The 21,714-nt window shown below is 44.4% G+C and overlaps 2 protein-coding genes across 3 annotated transcripts; one reads left to right on the top strand and one right to left on the bottom strand.

The window, feature by feature from the left end:
• Nucleotides 1–30: 30 nt before the first annotated feature.
• On the top strand, nucleotides 31–6,547 carry LOC110989434 (uncharacterized). Of its 2 annotated transcripts, XM_022253809.2 has the most exons (6): nucleotides 82–164; nucleotides 195–296; nucleotides 915–1,144; nucleotides 1,428–1,529; nucleotides 2,001–4,217; nucleotides 4,817–6,547. In XM_022253809.2, the coding sequence occupies exons 2-6, from the start codon at nucleotides 263–265 to the stop codon at nucleotides 4,964–4,966; spliced, it is 2,733 nt and encodes a 910-aa protein (XP_022109501.2). In that variant the 5' UTR covers nucleotides 82–164; nucleotides 195–262; the 3' UTR covers nucleotides 4,967–6,547. The 2 variants fall into 2 exon arrangements, with proteins under 2 accessions (XP_022109502.2, XP_022109501.2); XM_022253810.2 differs by lacking the exon at nucleotides 195–296 and having other exon boundaries at nucleotides 31–164.
• Nucleotides 5,775–21,584, bottom strand: gsap (gamma-secretase activating protein). The gene is made up of 22 exons (XM_022253814.2): nucleotides 21,393–21,584; nucleotides 19,323–19,471; nucleotides 18,824–18,986; nucleotides 18,199–18,363; nucleotides 17,370–17,419; nucleotides 16,879–17,058; nucleotides 16,565–16,608; nucleotides 16,278–16,318; nucleotides 15,502–16,170; nucleotides 15,001–15,216; nucleotides 14,652–14,812; nucleotides 14,143–14,310; nucleotides 13,559–13,633; nucleotides 13,220–13,408; nucleotides 12,574–12,771; nucleotides 11,832–12,019; nucleotides 11,317–11,411; nucleotides 10,655–10,839; nucleotides 10,215–10,302; nucleotides 8,256–8,324; nucleotides 7,581–7,658; nucleotides 5,775–7,060 (listed from the first exon to the last, which is right to left on the bottom strand). The coding sequence occupies exons 1-22, from the start codon at nucleotides 21,520–21,522 to the stop codon at nucleotides 6,918–6,920; spliced, it is 3,444 nt and encodes a 1,147-aa protein (XP_022109506.2). The 5' UTR covers nucleotides 21,523–21,584; the 3' UTR covers nucleotides 5,775–6,917.
• Nucleotides 21,585–21,714: the final 130 nt, after the last annotated feature.

Here is a 21,714-nt window from a genome sequence, read left to right as displayed (position 1 = left end):
CAGTACAACCGTCTGGTAACCATGAAGTCAACGTATAAGTGGCGCGAATTAGGTTACGAAGTCTGGGAATCGGGCTCATATTTTGTGCGATCGAAATGATGCGTAGAATAAAACTAAGACTTAAGTAATTTACTGACAAAGCAGGCCTTTCCATCGTTGAAAAGGTACATGGATTAAAATCGTTTTAGAAAGAGTTCCAACTTCCAGATACGGACGCCAGTAATTTTTTCCGGCAGTGAATTAGCCGTCAGAAAGCAAACACATGTCTCGATCCAGAAACGTTCAATTTGGAGGGAGTAGGCTACTAAGTACTAGTAGCCTAGGCCTTTTATTAAGTACTAGTCCTACTTCAGTCATGTCAGTGTACCTAAGTTACGTAGCAAGCATGCTTTAACACTTAGCCCAAGTCTCTTCGAATTTTTCAGACCTGTCTCATAGGGTTTGTGCACGGTGTCAAGCACTGAAGTAGCGTCCACATATGGAACTCTTTCTTTTGGGACACCTCATCATATTTGTTATTCATTTTAAATATTATTACTTTAAGTAATTTAGACTGGGGTGATATGATGGTACTGGTCATGCATGATAGACTATGATAGAGGTTGAACATAAAGGTATGATGTTACGATGTGTGATTTACGGTATGTGGTCACATGCCCTCTTGCACAATGGAGTTGGGGGAGGTAGGGGAACTGGACGTGGGGGTGCAACTGCAAGCACCTGTTTTCAATTTCCATGGTAATTCTACGTAGGCCCTACTACTAGGCCTACATTCTTGTCATGGTTATTGTAAAGTCTAGTGGGGTGACCATGGCAACTGTGACAGCAATTATTATGCGGCATACATGCATGTCCTACCACACCCCTTTAGTTTCCATCCATTTTTTTAAAGTGTTTCTCCGTCTTGATTGCAGCGTTAAATGTTGCATCTTCTAAGGAAGCTAATCTCCCGATGTCTGAAATGTCTGATGGGATAAGTGAGGACACGTCTTCCCTAGACACTCTGCTGAGCAAGTATGGCAGCAGCAAGGGATCAGTCCATCTGGCCCAGCAAGGAGAATCCTCCACGGACGACTACGAAGAGCAGGGAAACAGGGAAGAGTACTCCAGTCAGTTCTTGAGGGAAATCAGAGAACGAGCTCAAGTGAGTGGACAGAGGCTTGATTTTGGTTGGCAGGACTAGAGAGTTTTCAGGTTGGGGGCCAAAGCTAAATTCAGTGATGTTACTTTGGCCCCTGGCCTAGGCTAAGTAGAAATGTTGCCATAGAGGAAAAGCTAGAAAATGCTGACATCTGAAACTTAAAATGACATGTTGCTGTTTTGACTAACTGTTTAAAGAAATACTTAGAACAGACTGTAAGTTGAAAAGAAGATTATCCATAATTATTTACTGACAGGCTTTCATGCGTTCCTTTTGACTGTGTTAGATTTTGAGTCGTAATGCGGCAAAGACTCGCCAGGCAGCCTTGCAGCATGTTGTCAACGCTGAAGGCGAATCGGCTAAAAAAGTCAGAGGAGCTCCCTCCGTGGTGAGTACTTGTGGTATGAGTGTTCTCATCTCTCCATCAGTTCCAAGCTGAAGTGCTCCCTCACTGGAAAAGAAGAGACAGCTTGGCAGGAATTTTTCCAAATGAAGTCTGGCATGCACCTGGCGCACACCTAAAGAGCGTACATATACATCCAAATAGAAATTAGCGTGTGTTGGGTTGACCCACAAAAAAATGCATATAACCTGTGTACACTTAAGCAAGTCCCTATCAAAGAATCATCATTGCTGTATAACAAACACACACTCTTCTACCATCAACTTTTATAACTCAGTACATCAGTGATTACAAGTGTTTCCTGGTATTAGTTGGACCGAAAAATGGAGCACGTTCACTGATTGTCAGTGTATAAGTGAATGGATTTAATGCTGAAATGAAGACAAACCACTGGGTTAATTCCAAGCTATGCAATTTTTTAATCTCCAAGTTTTAATTCAATTTGTTGCTTTGCAGGACTTGTTTGTTGATGTCATCAAGAGAACCGACATCTCCGATGAAAGCCAAACTGAAGCTGCTGCACCTCCGATTGATGATGATCTGGCGGCGTACTCCTCGGATGACCTCCTCCAACCGGTCGTTTCTCTTGACTCCACTCCCTGGGGTGTGGAAGATGAAGACACTCTAAACACTTCCAGTGATTATTATAGAGGCCTTCAAATCGAGCCTTGGGGAACGTCTACGACAGAGTCTTGTGATGACAATGACAGTGATGGCAGTGACGACAGTGACAGTACTAGTGAGGAACTGATTGACAGTGACAGTGATGATAATGATGTTATCGATGGGAAAGGAGATATGACCAGGTTAACCAGCGATTTAAAACATTCTGAACCAGTCGTACCACCAGGAGATATTTCAGAAGATTTTGTTTTCACGTCATATGCAATTGGTGAGAAAGGAGAAAGAGAAACTCTAGGACACGAAAGCCCGGAGCGGCACTTGCAGTTTCAGCCTGAAAGTCCAGCTCGAGGTTTGGAAGATGCTGAAGGAGATACTGGAGAAATCGGTCATTGGGTTGAAGAAGCTGATGATGAAGAAAATGAAGGAGACGGCAAAGATGAAGAGGAGCAGCTTGAGGAGGATAGGAGAATCAACAGAGTTGACTTTTTGTCCGTACCAGCTGATGTTCAGGAGCGCGTTTCCTCGTTCCTTGATGGTCATCGGGTTGAAGAAGCTGATGATGAAGAAAATGAAGGAGACGGCAAAGATGAAGAGGAGCAGCTTGAGGAGGATAGGAGAATCGACAGAGTTGACTTTTCGTCTGTACCAGCTGATGTTCAGGAACGAGTTTCCTCATTCCTTGACGAGATGCTAGGTCAAGAGGTCGAGGAGGCAGGTAGGTCAGAAGAAAGCAGGGAGGAGGATGTAATGGACAGCATCAGTCAAGAATTGTCATCTTGGAGTGAGAAACACTTGGTTGAAGCAGCTTCAAGAGAGTCAGCATCATTAGAACAGGTCACCAAAAAGGTGGAGAGGTCTGAAGAGAAGAGGCAGGATGATGATGATTTGATTGACAGGGTCAATCAGGAATCGCCATCTCAAGCCGAGGTGGCTTCAAGAGAGTCAGTAGAGCAGATTGCTAGAAGTGAGGAGCGTCTTGAAGATGCGGCAGGTTGTGATGTGAAGAGCAAGGTTGGAGATGCTTGGGTTGAGACAAAGGAGCAGAAGTCTGTTGGATCAGTCGAGCACTTGTCTTCACTTACAGTTGATGATGAGGGTCCTGCAGCTGACACTACGTGTAGTCAAATTGCTCTGACATTTTCTCTTGGAGAAGACACCAGTGAGGTCGTCATTGAAGAGAAAACGAGGCAGGAAAACTTGAAGAGTTTGATGGAAGTTGAGGTCAGATGTGCCAATAATGATGGGTTGGAATTAGAAGTCCTGGATGAAGGTAACCAGGCGTATCTCAAAGAACAGCAAAGTGGTAACTCTGAGAAATTAGGAGACATTTGCCTACATCAGTCCAACTCTTCATGCTCTACAGATCCAAGCAACTCAGTGACCAAAGAACCAACATTTGAGGACTCCCAAGATCCAAACCAAGACACCTTGCATTCAGAGGCAGGAGCGACACTCTACAAAAACCAACATCCATTCAGCACTTCAGAGCAACAGCCGGTGAATTCAAAATCAACTCACTCAACCTGTTCAGATGCAGTTGCAGAAATCTCAAAAACTGTGGAGTCTAGCCCAGGGGAGCATTACACAGAGATAAGTGAACATGCTGAAAAATCAAAGACCTGCTCTGAACAACCATGGAAAAACGTTCCTCCTGAAGACAAATTGGTCAACGTCACTGGTGATAAAGATGCCACGCACAAAGTTGTTCTTGTGGAAGACCACTCGAGGTCAGTTAAACATTTCACCACACCCAGGCAGCAGCCAGAAGTGAGAAAATTACAAGCATCTCTCATTCGAGACGGTGCGTTGGACCAATCTGACAAGCTCTCTAGTGACGAGCGTCTGAAGGGACCAGGTAATGTTCGGAGCCTGATCGCAAGGTTCAACAGCCAGAGCAGCGGCAGTGCCAGTCCTGTGGAGTCCCCGCACTCTGATAGGTCCTTCGAGTGGAACATCTCCACCCTGGACAGTAGGCGGAAAGGCAGGGAAAGATTTTCAAGCACCGGTAGCAACAGCTGTGATGCTGACAAGACAAATGTGACCTTTCAGGTGAGTGAAATTCTGAAACGGAAACAACTAAATGCTATGATTCAAGCAATTTACAGACTGTCAGCAGAGGCGGCAAATCCAAGCGAGTCCACCCCGCATTGTTGGATTACGTTGACATCATATGACTCCATTCATGCACAGCTCTACATCTGAATACTTTGTCCACGCTTTCAAAACCATGTCTTGCAGTGTCATGCCTCGATCAAACTTGTTTGTCCATTTGGTGGCTGGAATTGACGTGACTGACATCTGCCATCATCCATCAACCTGCAAATTGGAAATCGATTGGGGGATAAATGTCGAGCCTCACGATTGTTATAAATTGCTTCTTTCTGAAAGGAACTACCATAGTGCAAGTGTTGTATAACACTAAATGAAACTGTGAAAATTCCTTTTTTTGTCTTCTTGTGATCTCTGTCAGTCTTGAGATTTCCATCAGTCTGCCAGAGACAAGAAGTCACTTTTATAAAAGCAAAATAACGAAATGGTCATTGTAAGCTCAAATCCCAGCATTTCCTTACAGATTGACTGTTACCAACTCCATTAATTTATAGTCTATATTTATACATGCCCATTATTGTTATTTGGTTTTTTTCCAGCTTTCAGCCAGCAAACCATCAGGCGAGACGACAAACAATCCTCAAGACATACCCTGGATGCGGGAACTGCGAGAAAGGAGGCGGCAGCGAGAACAGAAGACAGTCTTGGGGCAGCTGCCTCCAAACAGCAGAGGGGAGTCTGGGAACTAGGCAGACTGTCATCTCAAAAGCAATACAAAGTGTGATCCCCCAAAAAGGCGAGGGCAAATACTGTTCCTTTTAATTATATGTCAACTGGCAAACTTAGCAGGGTTTAAAAAAAAAGACACTCCTCTCTGATGGTGCTTTTATTTCATCCGATTTTCTTTTGGCGATCCAGAGATATGTCCCGGCAAGCATAAGCACTCAATTCCGAGTTGGTGACACTTTTCAGTACACTCCACAGCATGTTTCAGTGCACAGTGCCGTCAGGATAATCTCAGACTGTAAATGTGAAATGTACGTCTTCTTGTTTCGATTAGGTCCAGCAAGCAGACTACAGACTGGCTTTAACAAAATTTTAAGTCCTTGCATTTTACCGGGACGAATCTCTAGATTGCCAAAAGCAAACAAAATGAAAGAAAAGCATCTTCCAGCATCATCTGCCCTTGTAGGTTCTAAATACCCCCAGCTGGCATTTCTGTGTCCCAAATGGAGAGTGTTTGCCCCTTGCCCTCCCCTCCTGGAGGGGGCACACTAGTTCTTACTGAATCATATTCAGGGACAGACAGGCTTAGAATACATTCCTTTTCTCACCTCTTCCTAGAGTATAAGTATATTCCCTTTATCTCGGTTCTATTTTACATGTAACTGCTTTGCTGGAATGTTAATCTGTTGAGGCAGTGAAAATGATACTAGATCAAGGGTGAAGTGGGCACCACGGCAAAGACGTCAGAAATGGCCAAAGACTGCAAAAATGACTAAATCTGATTTTTTTTTTAAAAATAATCACAGATTTGTTTGACCGAAAATTCTGTCATAGTTTAAACTTCACCATATTCTTTTTATTTCACTTTGCACCATTAGTGCATTAGTTTATATCAAAAATAAAATTGTGTGTACATATTTCATGAACAGATTTTGTAGTCTCATATATTTTGACATCCAGATTTATAAACTTTGTATTCGAAGTTAAACACCTCTGTAGACATTATACATATGTGACCCGCCACCCCAAAACCAGGCTGACGTAGGTAACTTCATAACCCTAAAATGGTGGAACTTCCACTCTTCAGATTTTCATGGGCGTTTTACAGCTATCTCTACCCGTAAGAAGCTTTCTGCAGACAGAATTACGATTGAACATGGATCACTTTAAGGTGTAAAAAAAGCTGAAAGAAAGGAATTGTCCAACACCACAAATACGGACTTCAGCCTGGTTTTGGGATGGTGGGTCACATATTATAGTGACCAATATGAAAAAAACCATTTCATATGTACAATTCAGCCATTTCAACGATATTGCAATCTTGTCTCGTTCAAGTTAGCTGTGCAAGTTACAAAAAAAGTAGTCTTGTTTTATTTTTCTGAATCTCTTAACAGTTATGGAAGAATTATAGATGAAGAAAGGCTTTGACAACAGTGCTAGCTTTCTGTGGACTTGAAATGTTTTCAAGTTAGAATGAAACCGTGCTCACACAAGTCAACACAAGTTGACCACATTAAAAAAACGATAACTCCAATATCATTGTATTCAGACACACTGCCAAAGTGTTCCTTGGAAAAATAAACGTCATCCTGGAATTGAAATGACATTATGTACCTCCTCTTATTTCTGATTAATAAAGTGTGTTGTTTGATTTAAATTTATCAATTGCGGTTCCCATGGTAATGCGAAAGCCGGAGAAATCCTGGAAAAAGTTTTTCCGGGAAAGTCATGGGAAAAGCCTCGGGGGAAAATTTGGAATAAAGAAATAGGGTGTCACAGAATCCTGTTGTCAGAGGAAAAGTTATGGAAATCGAGGCTGCGCAGCATTTTCGTTTAATGGCGCCAGTAATTTTGAAAAAGGTTCTGGGGCCCTGATGTGAGCCACACCCCGAGACAAAGCCACGATTTGGAAAATGGCCCAAGCTCACTTTCCGCTGCTCCACTGCCGATCTCGGAGAAGACACCCGGCCATTTCTAAAAGGACACGGCACTCAAATCTGTGCCATACTGCTCCACCGAGTGCCTCAGGGCGACCTTCTCCACCAGCTTGGGGTCGAGGTGATGCAGGCTGGGAGCAACATCCTCGCTACTCTTGACGGTAGGACCAACTTTAGGATCTGAAAAAATTCAAAAACGCAAAACTGAAATGATGCAAGGCAAACGGTCGATTCCGTTAGCTCAAAATCGCTCTCTGCGATTGGCACTCTGGAAGTATCACTCGCTAGCCATCGGATGCAATGCCAGGTATTCATTCAGATGACACATTACAGAATTGTCTTCCCATAAGCCTTTTATCAACAGGTGTGAATTGTGATGGACGTGCCTCTTTCAAAGGGGTGAATCCGTCACCGAATTTTTTGGGGGGAGGGGTCAAAAATTATAATCCTCACAGACCTTCTGACGGGTAAAGCTACTTTTGAAACATCTTAAAGCACACTTTGGGAACAAAGGGAAACAACAGTGCCAAAATCCACCTTGTTAAAAAAAATTACCTTTTGGGGGGGGGTCATGGTCACTAGAGTGGTGGCAAAGATCAAGGAGGTGATGAAGCAGCAGAAATGACGAGTATTTTCACCCCTCAGTCTGAACGGTCCCAACGGAGGCACCTTTGGCCATCTCTACTCTTAAGAAACCTACCTCTGGCTTCCAGGAGCCCCAGCAGTGTGGACAGTGGTGGGAATGTGGATGCCACACTAAAATTCCCCTCCGAGTTGCCTGAATTCATAAACAGTGCAGAAAACAGGAGATGTAATTCCATGCTGGGGGAAATATCAAATGCAGAACACAAATACCCCAAAAGGCATAGACTCGTTGGATACTCGAATACTAAAAGAGTGTTGATAGGGATAAACAGCAATAACGTTGCATTAACCCCTTCACGGCGGGATTATTTTGACCGCGACTGCTGGGCTGTGGTATGCCCTGAATGGGGGGCTCTGTCCAGCAGCAGGCCCCATTGAACCAGCAGCTGCATGGTGAATAGACTGTACGTGTGGTATGCACTAATGCTCACACAAAGGTGCGGTAGTAGCAGTCATCCGTAGGGAAGGGGTTAAGAAAAACAAGTATTTCATAAATTTCTTACCACTTTCAGCTACTCATTCTTAATTTCCCCCTGGCAAATCTGGCGAACAGTTTCTTCGCTCCCCACATTTAAAAAAATTTTCCCGGCAAGGGGGGGAATACACAAAATATATATGTGCTCCTGTATGATACACGAGCCTTTAAACATTTGATCAGAATGTCCAAAATTAATCTTGAATCCATTATCATGGTCTTAAGATTTTTGAGGAGTAGAGTCCCTTTTCTTACTTGAGCTCTGGGAGAGCTGAGAAGCGCTTCTGGATTGCCGAGTCCTATAATCGCTCACTCGCACGCCCTCTGTCAAAGCAAATAGGGAACACGAGAGTCAAACAAAATTCCGGCAAGAAGATCTGAGGAAATGTGACCACCATCTTTGAATCAAATGCCAGGGGCCAATTTCATAGAACTGCTTAAGCACAAAATTTGCTTAAGCGCAAAAAACCCTTGCTTAAAAAACAAAGGCTACCAGCTCAAAATCTATGTGATTGTCATGTTAACCAAAAGACGGGTGAATACCCTTCCAAAACAATATACATGTAAATCACATGGAGTTTTGGCTGGTGACCTGATTTGTCAAGCAAAGTTTTTTCACGCTTAAGCAAATTTTGTGCTTAAGCAGCTCTAAAAAATTGGCCCCTGGTCTTTTGAAGTGGAATCTTCACAAGTCTTTCAATGTGCAGGAACTCAATGCCATAGGTTTCAAATTTCAAGCCCTTGTAAGCGGTTTTTATTAGGGCTGGAAATAGTTGACTTTTGAAAAAAGTGAGATACAATGGCCAAGTTTAGTTAAATACAGCCAAACACCATGGATGCTGTATAATTTGTTGCATGATTTATGTTCAAAAAGCCGTATTCTCTCCGAGTGATCCCTGTTCACCACTTCCCAGGTTGTATCATGTTATTGGGGCGTGATCCGTGGCTATATGGTGCTTCAGGTTTAACCACTCCCTGCCGGGCGACCCGTTTTTGAGTACATAGGCTTTATATGCAGAGCTGGGGAGCCCAAAACTGGGACAAAAGAGTTGGGCCTTATGACAAATGTCCGTGCTCAGCACAAAAGACTGAGCTGCTGGGCATTACCTACATTTTTTCGCTCTCAACAGTGGAGACAATCTAGCCTTGTTTTGAAACAGTATACCACATTTTGAGGCAATAACAGCAAGGGGATTACCACCAGGGACAAAAGGTCTCCACCACTGCAGTGATGAGCCACACAGCACCGCTGCACGCTAATCTGGCCCCTGTTGAAAAGAGGTCAGCAGTGCACTGTGCTGGTTTCGGGAACAAAAGAATCTTACAATCTGGGCTCTTTTTCCAAGGTTCCAGGCCTGGCTGAAATATTCAGGAGTCAATGAATTTTACCTGTCAGCTTTAGAGTAGTGCCCAAAGAGTCTTTCGTTATAAACAGCCATTAAATGAAATGATGAATTTTTGAAGAATTTTGAAAATGGAAAATCTTGAAAAGGACCCGACATCTTGTTTTGCTCAAGAAGAATCCATCCGGCAGCAAGTGGTTAATGGCTTCTGGCTAGCACCCCCTGAACAGAGATATTGACAAATGGCAAGAGCCACCATCATAGGGCTGTACAGCTCAGTTGGTCAAGGACTGGTACGGTATTCCAAAGGTCGCAGGTTCAAATCCCGCTCCAGTCAATTTCTTTGTTCATCTAATTAATCATTAATAAGCACCTAGTCAGTTTCCCTATATAGTTTGTTTCAATTCAGTATTCGTCACATCGATAAAAACATGAAGTTTGACTTCCGGGTTACAGTCACATAAAAAGGTTAAAAAAAATGAAATACCTTCATTAATTAAATACCTACTAAAACACATAGACACAACATCAAAGTGAAATTAAAAAGTCAAATGAAAATCCCCTTTACCCGGTACAATAATTTAAAATTCAATTACAAATAACTTGAAACCACCAAAATACAATTACTTCGATGAAAAAAGGACCAAAAAGTATCCCCTGTTACATCTGTAATGTGAACCATATCTCAGTGTTTCATTAAAAACACAAATTGCTCTTGGTAAGAATGAAAATTTGTGTCGATTTGTATCTGTGAGTGATGGTACAGCCTTTGCAGAAAGCAAAAAACACCAAAGTACTTGTTGAGCAAAGAGTGCGCTCCCTCCGGCAAAATTGGGAGGGCAGGGGTCAACATGAATATTCACTAACTCACCTTCTCTGAGGGTGTCGGCTACGTACTGCTGGGCCAGATGCTGCATGCTGATTGGGTGATTCCAGTGTTGTAGCACCTGCGCTGTTCCCTACGCACGACAAACAGTACCTAGGTCAGGATGGTGAGATGACACCTCTTCACCACTCACCACTCTGACCTGATCCAATGCACTCCAACAGTGCCCTGCAGATCAGATTTTCATCGAGTCTGCAACTTACCAAATCTTCTAAGATTTGTTGTTATTTTGTACAAGGAGATCAACTCTCCCCCCCCCCTCCCGATGGCCCCCATCGACGGTGGCAGGCATTATGCTGGGTCTTGTTTGGAATGACTGCCATGGAACAATACTTATCACGGTGCCTTCTGCCAATGACGGGGGCCATTTGGTTTCTGCTGGTTTCGTCCCTAGACTGACCTCCATCCCAACGGAACACACCAACCTTGGGGAGTCTGGCCAGACTCTGGATCTTCATGTTGACTTGGTCTTCAGTGTCATCGGGGACTTCTTGCATGAGGCGCGTCATGAACTCCTCGGTGAGCCGCAAGATGCCGTGATCGACGTACTGAAGGAACATGGCAGGCTCCAGACAGCAAAATCCTTGTATCGTGAAGAACGTCTGGAACCCTTAACACAAACAATGATCATCTCAGTAAATTATTCAGTCTTTCACATACTCTATACTGAGTGCAGATTAACTCAGATGATGTCATCATGAAAGATGTACTTTTGCTCACTGTGCCCTGAAGAGGTAAGCAGGAGCACTTCATGAGCAAACCCCCTAATCTGGCTGCCAATCCAACTGCGGTGCAATAACAAGGAACCCATTCCACAGAGTGGCTTAAAAACCTTACTTAGCAAACTTTCGTGCTAAACAAAATATAGCAGAGTACCAGTCATAAGCAATATGCCTACTGCAACTCTTTGGCTGGTAACCTGAATTTTTTTTTAAGCACAGATTTTCCACGCTAAGCAAAATTTCTGCACTGGGCAACTCTGTGGAATTGGCCCCAGCTGTAAAATCAGTTCATGTTATGCTCTCGCTTGGCAGTCATACTTAATTTGCACAGCGCCCTCTATGATACTGCACGAACCCCAACTTACCAGGCGGCAGTGGGAAGGAGATAATTTGCACAGCCATGTAGAACCTCTCGATCAGGTGGAAGAGCTGGTAGCCCATTGGGGGAGGTCTCTTGTTACTAGGAGGAAACGGCGATAATTGATGGATATTTACGCCTTGTCTGAAGTAATCCCTCCCACAGCTGACCATATCATATGCCAACTCACTGCTCCCAAGGGAGTTTATTCTGATCAACTGTGCAGGTAAAAGTAGCACAGGTACCGATGAAGACAAAATAGTCTGGTTAGGGGTCCCTGCATTATGGTAAGGACTGCGGGGCAGGGATTAGTCTACAATATCACAATGTGATAGAAACAAGGATGTGGGTAATATGCGTTTTTATTGCCCACTCGTTTGATCGTTCTTGGCCAATAAAACACAGAGATCAAGACAGAGGTGTAAAAGTTAGCAATAGTGTCCTACAAAGCTGGATAAAATGTTGGAGTGCGCCATATTGAGAATCTCTCCTCGTTTACTACGGTCCGTCCTACGTACTCACAGTCGGACGGTGCTGCGGGGTATGGTGCGAGGGTCAGGGTACCCGCAGGCATGCAGCATCAGCAAGACCAGCTGCCGCACTTGTTGCAGCTGGCACGTCAGGTACTCCTGCGCCATGTTGAGGATCTTCTCCTGGCTGACCGAGCTGGGCAGGTGCCGGGCAAAGTGGGCAATCAGCCGGTCCTGAGTCTGGGGGACCCAAACAAATAAATTGGTAGAAATGTCGCCGTGGATACGCTGTAGAGAGCTCTTGGCTCTTAAAACAAAGTAAATTGGGCTATCAACTGGTCTCAAATCTGGAATTCATCAAATGACAGAAAATGTCACCATGGTTACATGGCAGGTTGCTCTGCGCTACAAATGAAGAGCAAGTTAGACCATCAACTGGTTTAAGTCTGGGGGCCATACACGGGTTGAGATTACAAAAACAGTAACAATTTCTGTTGATTTGAACAACATTTAACAATTGATGACATGATTACTCGCAGAGCGTAACAGTTCATTATTATTTTAGCTCATCAACTGTGACAAACAATTTAACATTATGAAGAAAACGATACTGGGGCATGGAACCCAAACTAGCCTGGCATCATCCCATTCAACAGATTACACACTGGAGATAGAGTCAGGGAATATGACCAACTATGGCTTCCTTATGGCTATTGATCAGCTTTACGATGAAAAACAATTCATAATGAAAGAAACTTCAAGATATGAGATTGGCTTGGATGACGCTGCCTTACAAGGCTGAGGATGGCATCTTGACTGCTGTCGGGCCGTGATAAGGCATCCTCTTCCATCAGCACCAGGGAGGCGTCTCGCTGTGGCTGCATCGTGATGACCGGCTTCTTGGACGGGGTCATGACCCGGCGGGCCGAGGCCGCCATCTTCTTGAGGAAGGAGGCACGCTGGGTGGACGGACCTTGCCTCATCAGACCACCCTGGGGTGAAATGAAAACCAATGGAGACGGGGAAAAAAAAGCATTGTACATGTTTTGAAATGCACCCAAATTCAGAGTCGGGGACACGCTCTCACTTAGCCGACTGCGGCAATGCAAAATTAAGCACTGAACCACTGGATTACAGCAACTGCACACGTGTTAACATTGTGCGAATGCGTCCGCACACTTCGTCAAATCAAAAACAAACTATTAACGGCAATTACCAAAAATGTATCTTTAGACACAGCATTGACAATGGCCTTCGTTCATTGCTTTCTTCAAAATGATAGTGTGCCTGAATAAATTATTCCACTGAGGGTAACCATCTTTAAACAAACTATGCTTTTCAACACTGATTTAATCAGTTACTTCTTGGGCAGCTGCAAACGTGGGAGTGTGCTTTAAAATTTACGGTCTTGAATCAAGAGGGGCCGACTCAACCTCATACCTCGATCACCGACTGGGCTCTCTGCTTGCGGGCATCCATCTCGATTGTGCGTGGGTGGAACCGTTGGAGCGGTTTACCGACGGTGGAGGGGGAGGGAGACAGGCTGTGCGCTCGGACCCGCTGCTCCAACGTCTCCCACAGGGTGCTGGAGCTGACCTCCATGGTCAGACGACGTTCCATCCAGTCCCTCTGATTGGTGGAAAATGGTCATGTGACCCAAAAAAGAGGCCAGATTCGGTTGTTCAGTTTTAGAAACACGTTTTGCTATTTCACTCTAAATGAAAAGTCATGACTCATTACTTGTCCGTATGTTGCGGCTCAACTGGACCACGGGCATACCTTGTGGATGTTAATGTGGGGCTGCATGCTGTAGCTAGCGTGCCTGAAACTAACCAATCTCTCTCCATCCGTGGTCTGCAAGAGGAACAGATAACATCCGAGAGTGGGGATTACCTGACTTGAATTTTGCAGACGGCATTCTAAACAGACCTCGGCACTTGATAAACACCAACCAACAAGTGTGAAACTGTAGTATACCCGTGGTGGACTAGGTAATCTTGAGCCTGTCTCTACCAGGGATTTGCCTCTAGGATGGTTCCGAGTGCTGACCGAGACAGTTCTTCCAACATCACAAAGTAACAGGGTGAGGGCACAGTTATCCTAGTACATTCCAGCCCATCCAGGGGATTAACCCTAACTCTGCCAGATACTTCAAGAGTCACTATGAGGTTTCCCAGGACTGAGGAAAGGAAGTTGAAGAACAAAGAATACGCCAATGGGTCCCTACACAGAAAGCCGACAACATTGGAGGATTTGGAAAATGCTTGGCAACACTGGATGACAAAAAAACAGAAAGTTTACTAGAAATGACAGGAGCAACCATCCGATCAGAAAATGGAGAGAGAGGTTTCGTGACTATATACCTCGACCAACTGCCCTCTGGCGATGTCGGTGTTGGTGAACTGCAGCAGGCGCAGTGTGTCGCGGTCAAACTGCCGCCGGATGGCGCTGAACGTGGCCCCTATCAGGTGTTCCGCCATCAATTCTGAGAGGTCTAGGTTGGTGACGTCCATCGACAACTCCTTCATGACCTGGCGAACACCACATTCACAAGATAAGTCCACAATCACAATCTCAATCAGTAAGAAGACAGCATGCCACTCTCTCTTGTGCAAATACGAAACCCGTGAGAACAACAGCTGTTAGGCCCCCTCCCCAAAAGTTTACACTCTCAACAAAACTAGATTTCACAGAGTCTCTCACTGCTTGGCAATTTTACATGTTTAGCAAAAATGAGCAGGGAACCAGTCACAATCGATATACACTCTGTGGTATTTTAGGTGGTTGCTTGTTTATGCTTAGCAAAATATCTCTACACTTAGCAAATTTTTCCACTTAAGCACCTCTGTGAGGGTTGGGCAAAGTATCAAACCTTTTGTATCAGCACCGAGTCCCTGAGGTGCACGGTGATGAGGTGTACCAGGGCTAGCTTGGTGGAGTGACAGTTGGCCTGGACGAGGAGGCTGGGAATGGCATCCTTGTTGATGCTGACGCGGAACGCCTTGCCTGTCGCTGCATTGAAGATGCAGTCACCTGTGAGCCAAGAGGAAATAATGACGGTGGGACTGAATGTCATCCCATCTGACCGGGTATGAATTCAGCCGGTTGGGAAATTGAAGACTGTTGGTATCAAGAAATGAAAGACTAGAGACAAGAAAGAGACAGATGCCCAGATTTGGAAGTGGCCTGGTGAAAAAGCTCACGAGTTCAAATGGACTCACCACTCATGCTGACCGCTCTCTCACGGTTGAAGTGCGTCAGGAGCTGACCCCCCTGGCCGCCGTCCCAGAATGCGAGGCCACCCTCATCGCACTCTATGACCGGGCTGATGGGGACGGAGAGACCGTGGAAGGCCACGTGCAGGCAAGGAATCACTTCGGGGCTGACGTTGAGGAGATGCAGCAAGTGGCCGGGTGAGTAGACTAGGATGTAGCTCTCTGAGGAATTCATCGTAGAAGCAAAAGAAGTCATGTAATAATTAAGCCTAACTTATGAGAAATTTCTGCTAGGAGCCTTCCTGAATCCTCCCAAATCCTCCTCTCAGCAGGAAACCAATGGACATTCATGCGTATTTCAACTTTCAAGGGGCATCAAGCCCCACGTAGAGTAGCAGTGGATGGGATCTACCTCTCCCAATCCTGCAAAATCTTCCGAGATCTCCTCTTGGATTTCACATAGTCTTGGTACGGAGGCTAAACTACCCAGAGTTTAGGCTAACTTACCTAAACAGCTGAAATAAAGCTTAGTGCTTTCGGCCATGAGTCGCGGTATCTGGGGCACGCTGCAGTGTAAGACGGTCATGTGATGCAGAATAAGCACCGAGTAGTTGAGATCTACAAGATCTTGCTTCTCTACAGCAGGGATGGGAGAGGGGAGTTCCCTCTCCGCCCACATCAGGGGTGAGGAGAGGGCTGTAGCAGGCATCTGTGGGCTGTGGATGGGTGACCGGGTGCCATAATGGGAGGTGCGGTAGATGTCCAGGCGCAACGGGTGGGGGGAAGCCGTGGAGGACGAATCGGGTGAGGACAGATCGCTGGAGATTTCCAGGTCCCCGGTTCCCCCGAGATAGACCTGGACGTAGGACTGAGAAAGTGGCGAGTTGGAGACGCCGGAGATGTCTGAGATCGCCCTTCGCCTCAGGTCAGGGTTGGGCGGGTCGAGGGAATCTGTCGTGGTTGGCCGTGGGGACGGACTTGAAAGCTTCTCTGTGCTGTCTGCAAAGGAGTCCGTCTCGCTATCGGTGCTGCCTGGCTCCGTCCTGCGGCCTGTGGGTATCTTTAGGCGCGAGGTGTGCATGGGCGGGGTCTGGACCTTTGGCTTAGTGGGGTGCTGGTAACAGACGCAAAAGGAGCCGCTGGCTTGAACTATGACCTCCATGTTGAAAGAACTTCCTATGGAAGAAATGGAAGAAATAAAACAATGACAAAGTTTTTTAATTGTATTAACAGCAGTGTAATGTATACTGACGAAATACCTTACCCTTGAAAATGTGACTTACCAGACATCGTTCTGCTTGGTGTTACATTAGAATAATTCTCCCTGAAAAAGATCATAAAGTTTGAATATCAACAGCTCGGAGCAACATGGCTGAAAGGGAGATATGTACGGAGGCTTGCTTAATTCTACAAGGAATGAAAGGCAAATTTGGTTCAATCTGCTTGCTTTCGAAAATAAAATCAGCTACATCAGGTACGGAGTTGATCAACAACATGAAAGATGCTCGTACAAGACAAAGCTCGATTTGAAAACAGATAAAATGGAACTTCGGTTAAACGTTTTACTTACTGTCCTGTGCTCAATTTGACTGGGAAAGGCAAAACAAGCTCCAACTGAGGATTGGAAAGGAAAGAACATAAACAAATACTGAATTCACTCTTCAAACTTTTCCTTGAAATGCAATAATTGTCAGGGAAAAGTCACAAAATATTGGCAATTAATTCTTACTAATACTAATACCCTGACAAGCATCAAATATCATTTGGCACTATTTCAAGTCTAATCAATTGAGCAAAAATGTGTTTCACAAGGGATTCCAAAAAGGAATTAGCTACTAGAAAGGAGAAAATAATAAACTGGGGAATGAATTTCAAGAAGCTCACTATTTTGGTGATCGAGGATGTTTTACTGTTGAACTCAAGGCACCGCATGATGGGTACCGGTTTCTCCTCGCCCGGCCGCATCTTCATCAGGACGACAAAGAGCCGTTGGTTGACGACGTCCCACTGTGCCCAGATGAATTGCTTCAATACCTGCAAGGTCTCCGGCGGGCCGCTCATCATCTGGCAGAGTCAAAGAGAAATTAACTTCTTGAAGCTGGCTGGGAAATGCCATATTTCCACGTGCAGTAGTATTTGGCTATTAAGCAAAAGCGCAGGTTACCAGCCAACATCCAATATATAATGTGCATTACTTCTGACCGGTTCCTGGCTCTAGTCTACTCTGCATCCAAACCAAACCAAGCACACTGGTTGGACGTATGTAGAAGTTTTCAAGTCATGCTCTCCTGAATGTCTCAGCAACCCGTTGGCCAATCACAACGCGCAAAATCAGTTGATCCTTTCTAAATGTGCACCGAATTAGAATAACTCACCACGCCCTTGTTTCCCATTCTTGCGAGCGGAAGAACATAAAGCCCAATCGCTAGAGGGACAAAAGTTTGAAGAGTGTCAATAAAATAAATTTAACTGTTAGTTCTTTAGCCCTAACAGCCCTGAATTCTACAAAGTACTACTTAGTAGTAAACTATACATGCAGTATTCAGTCCTGTCGCTTGTAAGAGGACATGACCTTATTGTTCTCTGAAGCTATAAAATACAATAGATAAGACAATGTGCCATACAGTGCTGTGGCACTATGAATGCACGACTTCATTGTTCTCTGTACGAGTAACAATACAGGTGCCCTAGCCAGAAGTAATTTCTAGCGTTAGGTCCTTCAGGCTCAGGCTACTGCTTAGTATTTTGTAGAACTGCGTATTGCAAGCCAAATTTTATGCAGAATTGTTGGAGCTAAAATGCTGAGAATTCCTGAAGCAATTTCTGTGTGGGGCTGGAAAATTCCATAGTGACCTTTCCACTCAAGTACATGTAAAAATTCCAAAGAGTTACTCCAGATTACGAACCTCCAAACCCCCGAATTTGTTAAAAGTCCTAAATTTTTTAATGATAACTAACGGTAGGATCCTACTTCAAAAAGCAAGTTTGAAAAAGAAATTGAATTTCAAAATGAAGTATAATCCGATCTTTTGTCTCCGTTACAAAACTAAGCTTTTATGAAAGCCATCAAGTAAGCACATTCATTTAATAGCATCACCCGGAAAGATCTCAATTTAATCCAAAGAAAGGCTGTCTAAATCCACCATGCAATCATGCATGCAATAGCGCCCTCGTGCATGTACACGAGGCCAGTTAGCACCTTACACTCTTTGTGGAGCAGGAAGAGAAGCTTGGACTCTCTTGAGGCGGCGTCTCGGTCCTTGGGCTGACGGTTCCAGAGGAACTGAACACGCAGGAGGTTCCGCCGCTCCACGTTGAGGTCGAAGATGCGGTGTTGCGGGAAGATCTCAGCAAGAAACGCTCTGTAGACTGACAAAGGACAAGACTCAAGGGATTTAGTACAAGTTGGTAAAAAAAATTTCATGGTCCCTTCAAACATCTTAACGTGGATGGAAGATAATTTTGATACTTCTCCAAGTTTTCTGTTCTTGCCCTTTTATGGTGGTGTTATGATTAGTGTTGTATTCAAGTCCATCACAAGTCTCTGCAAATCCATCACAAGTCTATCACAAGTCATTCAGTCTTAAGCCAATTCATAAGCTATTAAATGAGCTGTGACAAAAGCATTCTTCTGTCACTGTTCACCCTGTTACTTATGACTGGCCTTGTGAAGGGACTTGTTGAGGGACTTGTGAAAGGAACTGTGATGGACTCGCATCCACCACGAGTTGCGATGCTTAAAATCATCCCTCAAATGGTTTATCAGAAAAGATTAAATCAGTAATCTGCAGAGGCAACAATGGAAGATTTACTTTGAATTATAGCTCACCTACAAACGGTGAAAGTTTTGCATTTGCACTCTTCTGTTTCTGAGAGTCATTGGTAGAGTCACCTGTAGTAGCGCCCTCTAGTGTCACGTATGCAATCATGCTCCGTTCCTGGTTCATCGTGCAGCTCACAATGTTCAGTGTCTTCTCATGAACAAACAGAACCTGAGCAACAAAGAGAAACAGTTCCACTTTGATGCTACCTTTCTTATTGCAAGGGAATTTATGGCATTTCTGCTAGGGTTCTTTTCCTTAAAAATTTCTTTTGAAAGTTATGTATAATTGATTTTAAAGCTTCAGACTGACGGTTTGAAAACAAATCGAAGAAAAATCAAAATTTCTCAAAGCTCATGAGGCAAAATGAACTTGCTACTTGAAGAAACCTGTGGAGAGAAAAGGATTGGAAAAACGCTGAAACTGAAAGAAAAAAATGAAAACGTTAGGCAGAGGTGGAATTCCAACCCGGGTCAAGGAAAGTACTCACAATAGTTGAAAACTCACCGAGTTTTTTTGCTTTGCCGGGTCATACAATCCGACATGGGTGACTGCCTCATTGGAGAATGAGGACACGTCGTTCCACACATACAACACTTCATTGAATCGTTCTTGCCCAACGATGCGGACATCAGGGCTTGGCTTGTCATCTTTCCCTGCGATCAAACAGCAAGAATTACTATGAGTCAGTGACTGAGCGAGTCAATGACTGAATGAGTCATGCTGTTCAATTTGTTTGTCGGAGGCATGTGGCCTGGTGGTTAGGGTTTGTAGCTTCTGATCATAGGGTCGGGGGTTCGAATCCAGCTGGTGGCAGCATGTTGTGATCTTGGGCAAGTCACTTTACTCCTATGTGCCTCTCTCCACCCAGGAGTAAATGGGTACCTTTGAGGGCAGACACGGTTATGTTTAGCCGTTTGCACTGAAATGGCAGCACCGGGCTAGTATACTCCCCAGGGAGCTGAGATGGTTTCAGGAATGTTCAAACGATGTGTGAGCCCAATGTGCGGGGATAATGATAATACAGCGCCTCAGAATGGTTTGCTACATAGAGGGTGTTTTACAAGTGCTTGTTATTATCATTATTGTTAGTCTTGCTGTGAGGGTGGTCTTTGGTATAGCAATCCGTACTTTTGGACACCTCTACTTCCGTACGATTTCCTTGTGTGGACCTTGCTTGACACAATGTACACAAACCCTATCAGATTGGTCTGAAGAATTTGAAGTGTTTTCCAAGTGAATACCTCAATATTTTTCACTGCTAACTTTGACTTGTTAGCATGTTATTGCTTTTAGATGGCTAATGGGTAACAGTAGGGAAAAATTAGTGGCATCCGTACATGAAATTCATCCTTTCCTTTTTTTATTCCACTGTACCTCTGAAAACTAAAAAAGGCTGTTTTGACAAGGGAAGGGGAAGTCTGACATTTGACAGTGTGCAGGTCATGCGATGTTGGGGTTCTCCTGAAGAAATTCATACATCATACATGTAATTCTGAGGGTACAAAACTGGACCAAAAGTGCAGCATAACTGACCAGTGACACCACCAGTCTAGATGATACTGTTCAGTGCAATCATGACTCTTGCACAAGTTTATCATACTCCCTCCTGACCTGAGGCCGAGTTGATTGGTGCCTATTGCGCCCCATCTACAGCATCAGTCCCAACTGTAGTTGGGACCGACCCAACTACAGCACAGGGGTACAGTGTGCGCATGTCCCATAGCATGTGCCAAAGACATTTTGTTTTCATCAACAACTTATGCTTGTAGAAATTTTCATATACATGTAGATGAAGTGCCATATTTCATGTATTTTAGATGAATTATGTCAGGTGTGAAGTGCATGAACTTTTTAGATGAATTATGTCAGGTGTGAAGTCACTTCAGGTGAAGTCACTTCAGGTGTGAAGTGCATGAACTTGGAGAAGGTTGAGAAATTTTCCACAGAGATTGGCAAACAATAGTTGGGCCAGCCCAACTGCAGCGCTACTGTACCAACTAAAGTTGCAACAGATGCCATAGTTGAGGTGTTACAGGCCTATCCTAATGAACAGATTTCATTCAATCAAATCAACTCAGGATGGCGTGCAATAACTTTGTGCAAGTTTCAAGATTGAGCTGAACAGTACTAATCGATCTATAAACATTATCTATCATCTGCTACACACTGTGAGTTAGCTGAAAACTGCTTAAAATGCTAAACTCAATTTTAAACAAGACAGTCAGTCACAGGAAAGTCACATCAATAAATAAAAAACAGCAATAAAATGAACAAAATATTAATGCACGTGATAAAAGCTAGACTTAATTAGTTTTTGAGCATTTCGAAAACCCCAACATGTCAAGTTCCTTTTAGATTTCAATGACATGCCCCACTCCTAGCTTAATCTGCATTAAAAAGGCAGCGGTCCCTCCTCCATGGTCCAACTAGCCCAGGAGGACTCCCTGACCGTACTACGCGTTACGGAGGGTAATAAAATGAAGACAACGTCCAACCTTAACCTGCCTACGGTCTAACTTGCGTTACGTTAGCCCCCCCCCCAAATGTTTGCCCTTTTGGAACGAGAGTTCTTACACTTTGTATTTTCTTCGCTGCTGTCCTTGCCTGAAGCCTCCGCCTGCAGGTCATGTCGGAGACATGTTATAAAGCTCAAAATGTCCGTCTTCACGTCGAAACAGCAGGAAAAGTTGCACAAACTCTCCATGTTTAGATGTTCACGCCTCTCTACTTCGCGTGCACGCACCGCGCCGTATACGCGTATCACGTGCACGTACGTACATGTACGTGTGTGCAGGGTAAAATTTGACTGACGCCCTCTGCCGACTCTCACCGTCGTGGGAACACGGCTCCGTCTTAGCGTACAATAGTGCTCCAGTTGGAATAATAACGGAAAAAA

This window comes from Acanthaster planci, linkage group LG09 (assembly GCF_054643075.1).
Source record: "Acanthaster planci isolate LZ-2023a linkage group LG09, COTS_SCS, whole genome shotgun sequence".
NCBI lineage: Eukaryota > Metazoa > Echinodermata > Asteroidea > Valvatida > Acanthasteridae > Acanthaster > Acanthaster planci.
Note: the sequence above shows the minus strand (reverse complement) of the source record. Positions and strands in the feature narration are given on the sequence as shown.

Excerpts from the sequence above, each read along its gene's own strand:
- LOC110989434 (XM_022253809.2), top strand. The coding sequence starts at position 263 with ATGTCTCGATCCAGAAACGTTCAATTTGGAGGGA. Across the intron at positions 1,530-2,000 it reads TCAGAGGAGCTCCCTCCGTG|GACTTGTTTGTTGATGTCAT; the intron begins GTGAGTACTTGT and ends GTTGCTTTGCAG. Across the intron at positions 4,218-4,816 it reads AGACAAATGTGACCTTTCAG|CTTTCAGCCAGCAAACCATC; the intron begins GTGAGTGAAATT and ends GTTTTTTTCCAG.
- gsap (XM_022253814.2), bottom strand. The coding sequence starts at position 21,522 with ATGGAGAGTTTGTGCAACTTTTCCTGCTGTTTCGACGTGAAGACGGAC. Across the intron at positions 17,059-17,369 it reads GAATGGGAAACAAGGGCGTG|ATGATGAGCGGCCCGCCGGA; the intron begins GTGAGTTATTCT and ends TGACTCTGCCAG. Across the intron at positions 12,020-12,573 it reads AAGATGCCATCCTCAGCCTT|ACTCAGGACCGGCTGATTGC; the intron begins GTAAGGCAGCGT and ends TGGGTCCCCCAG.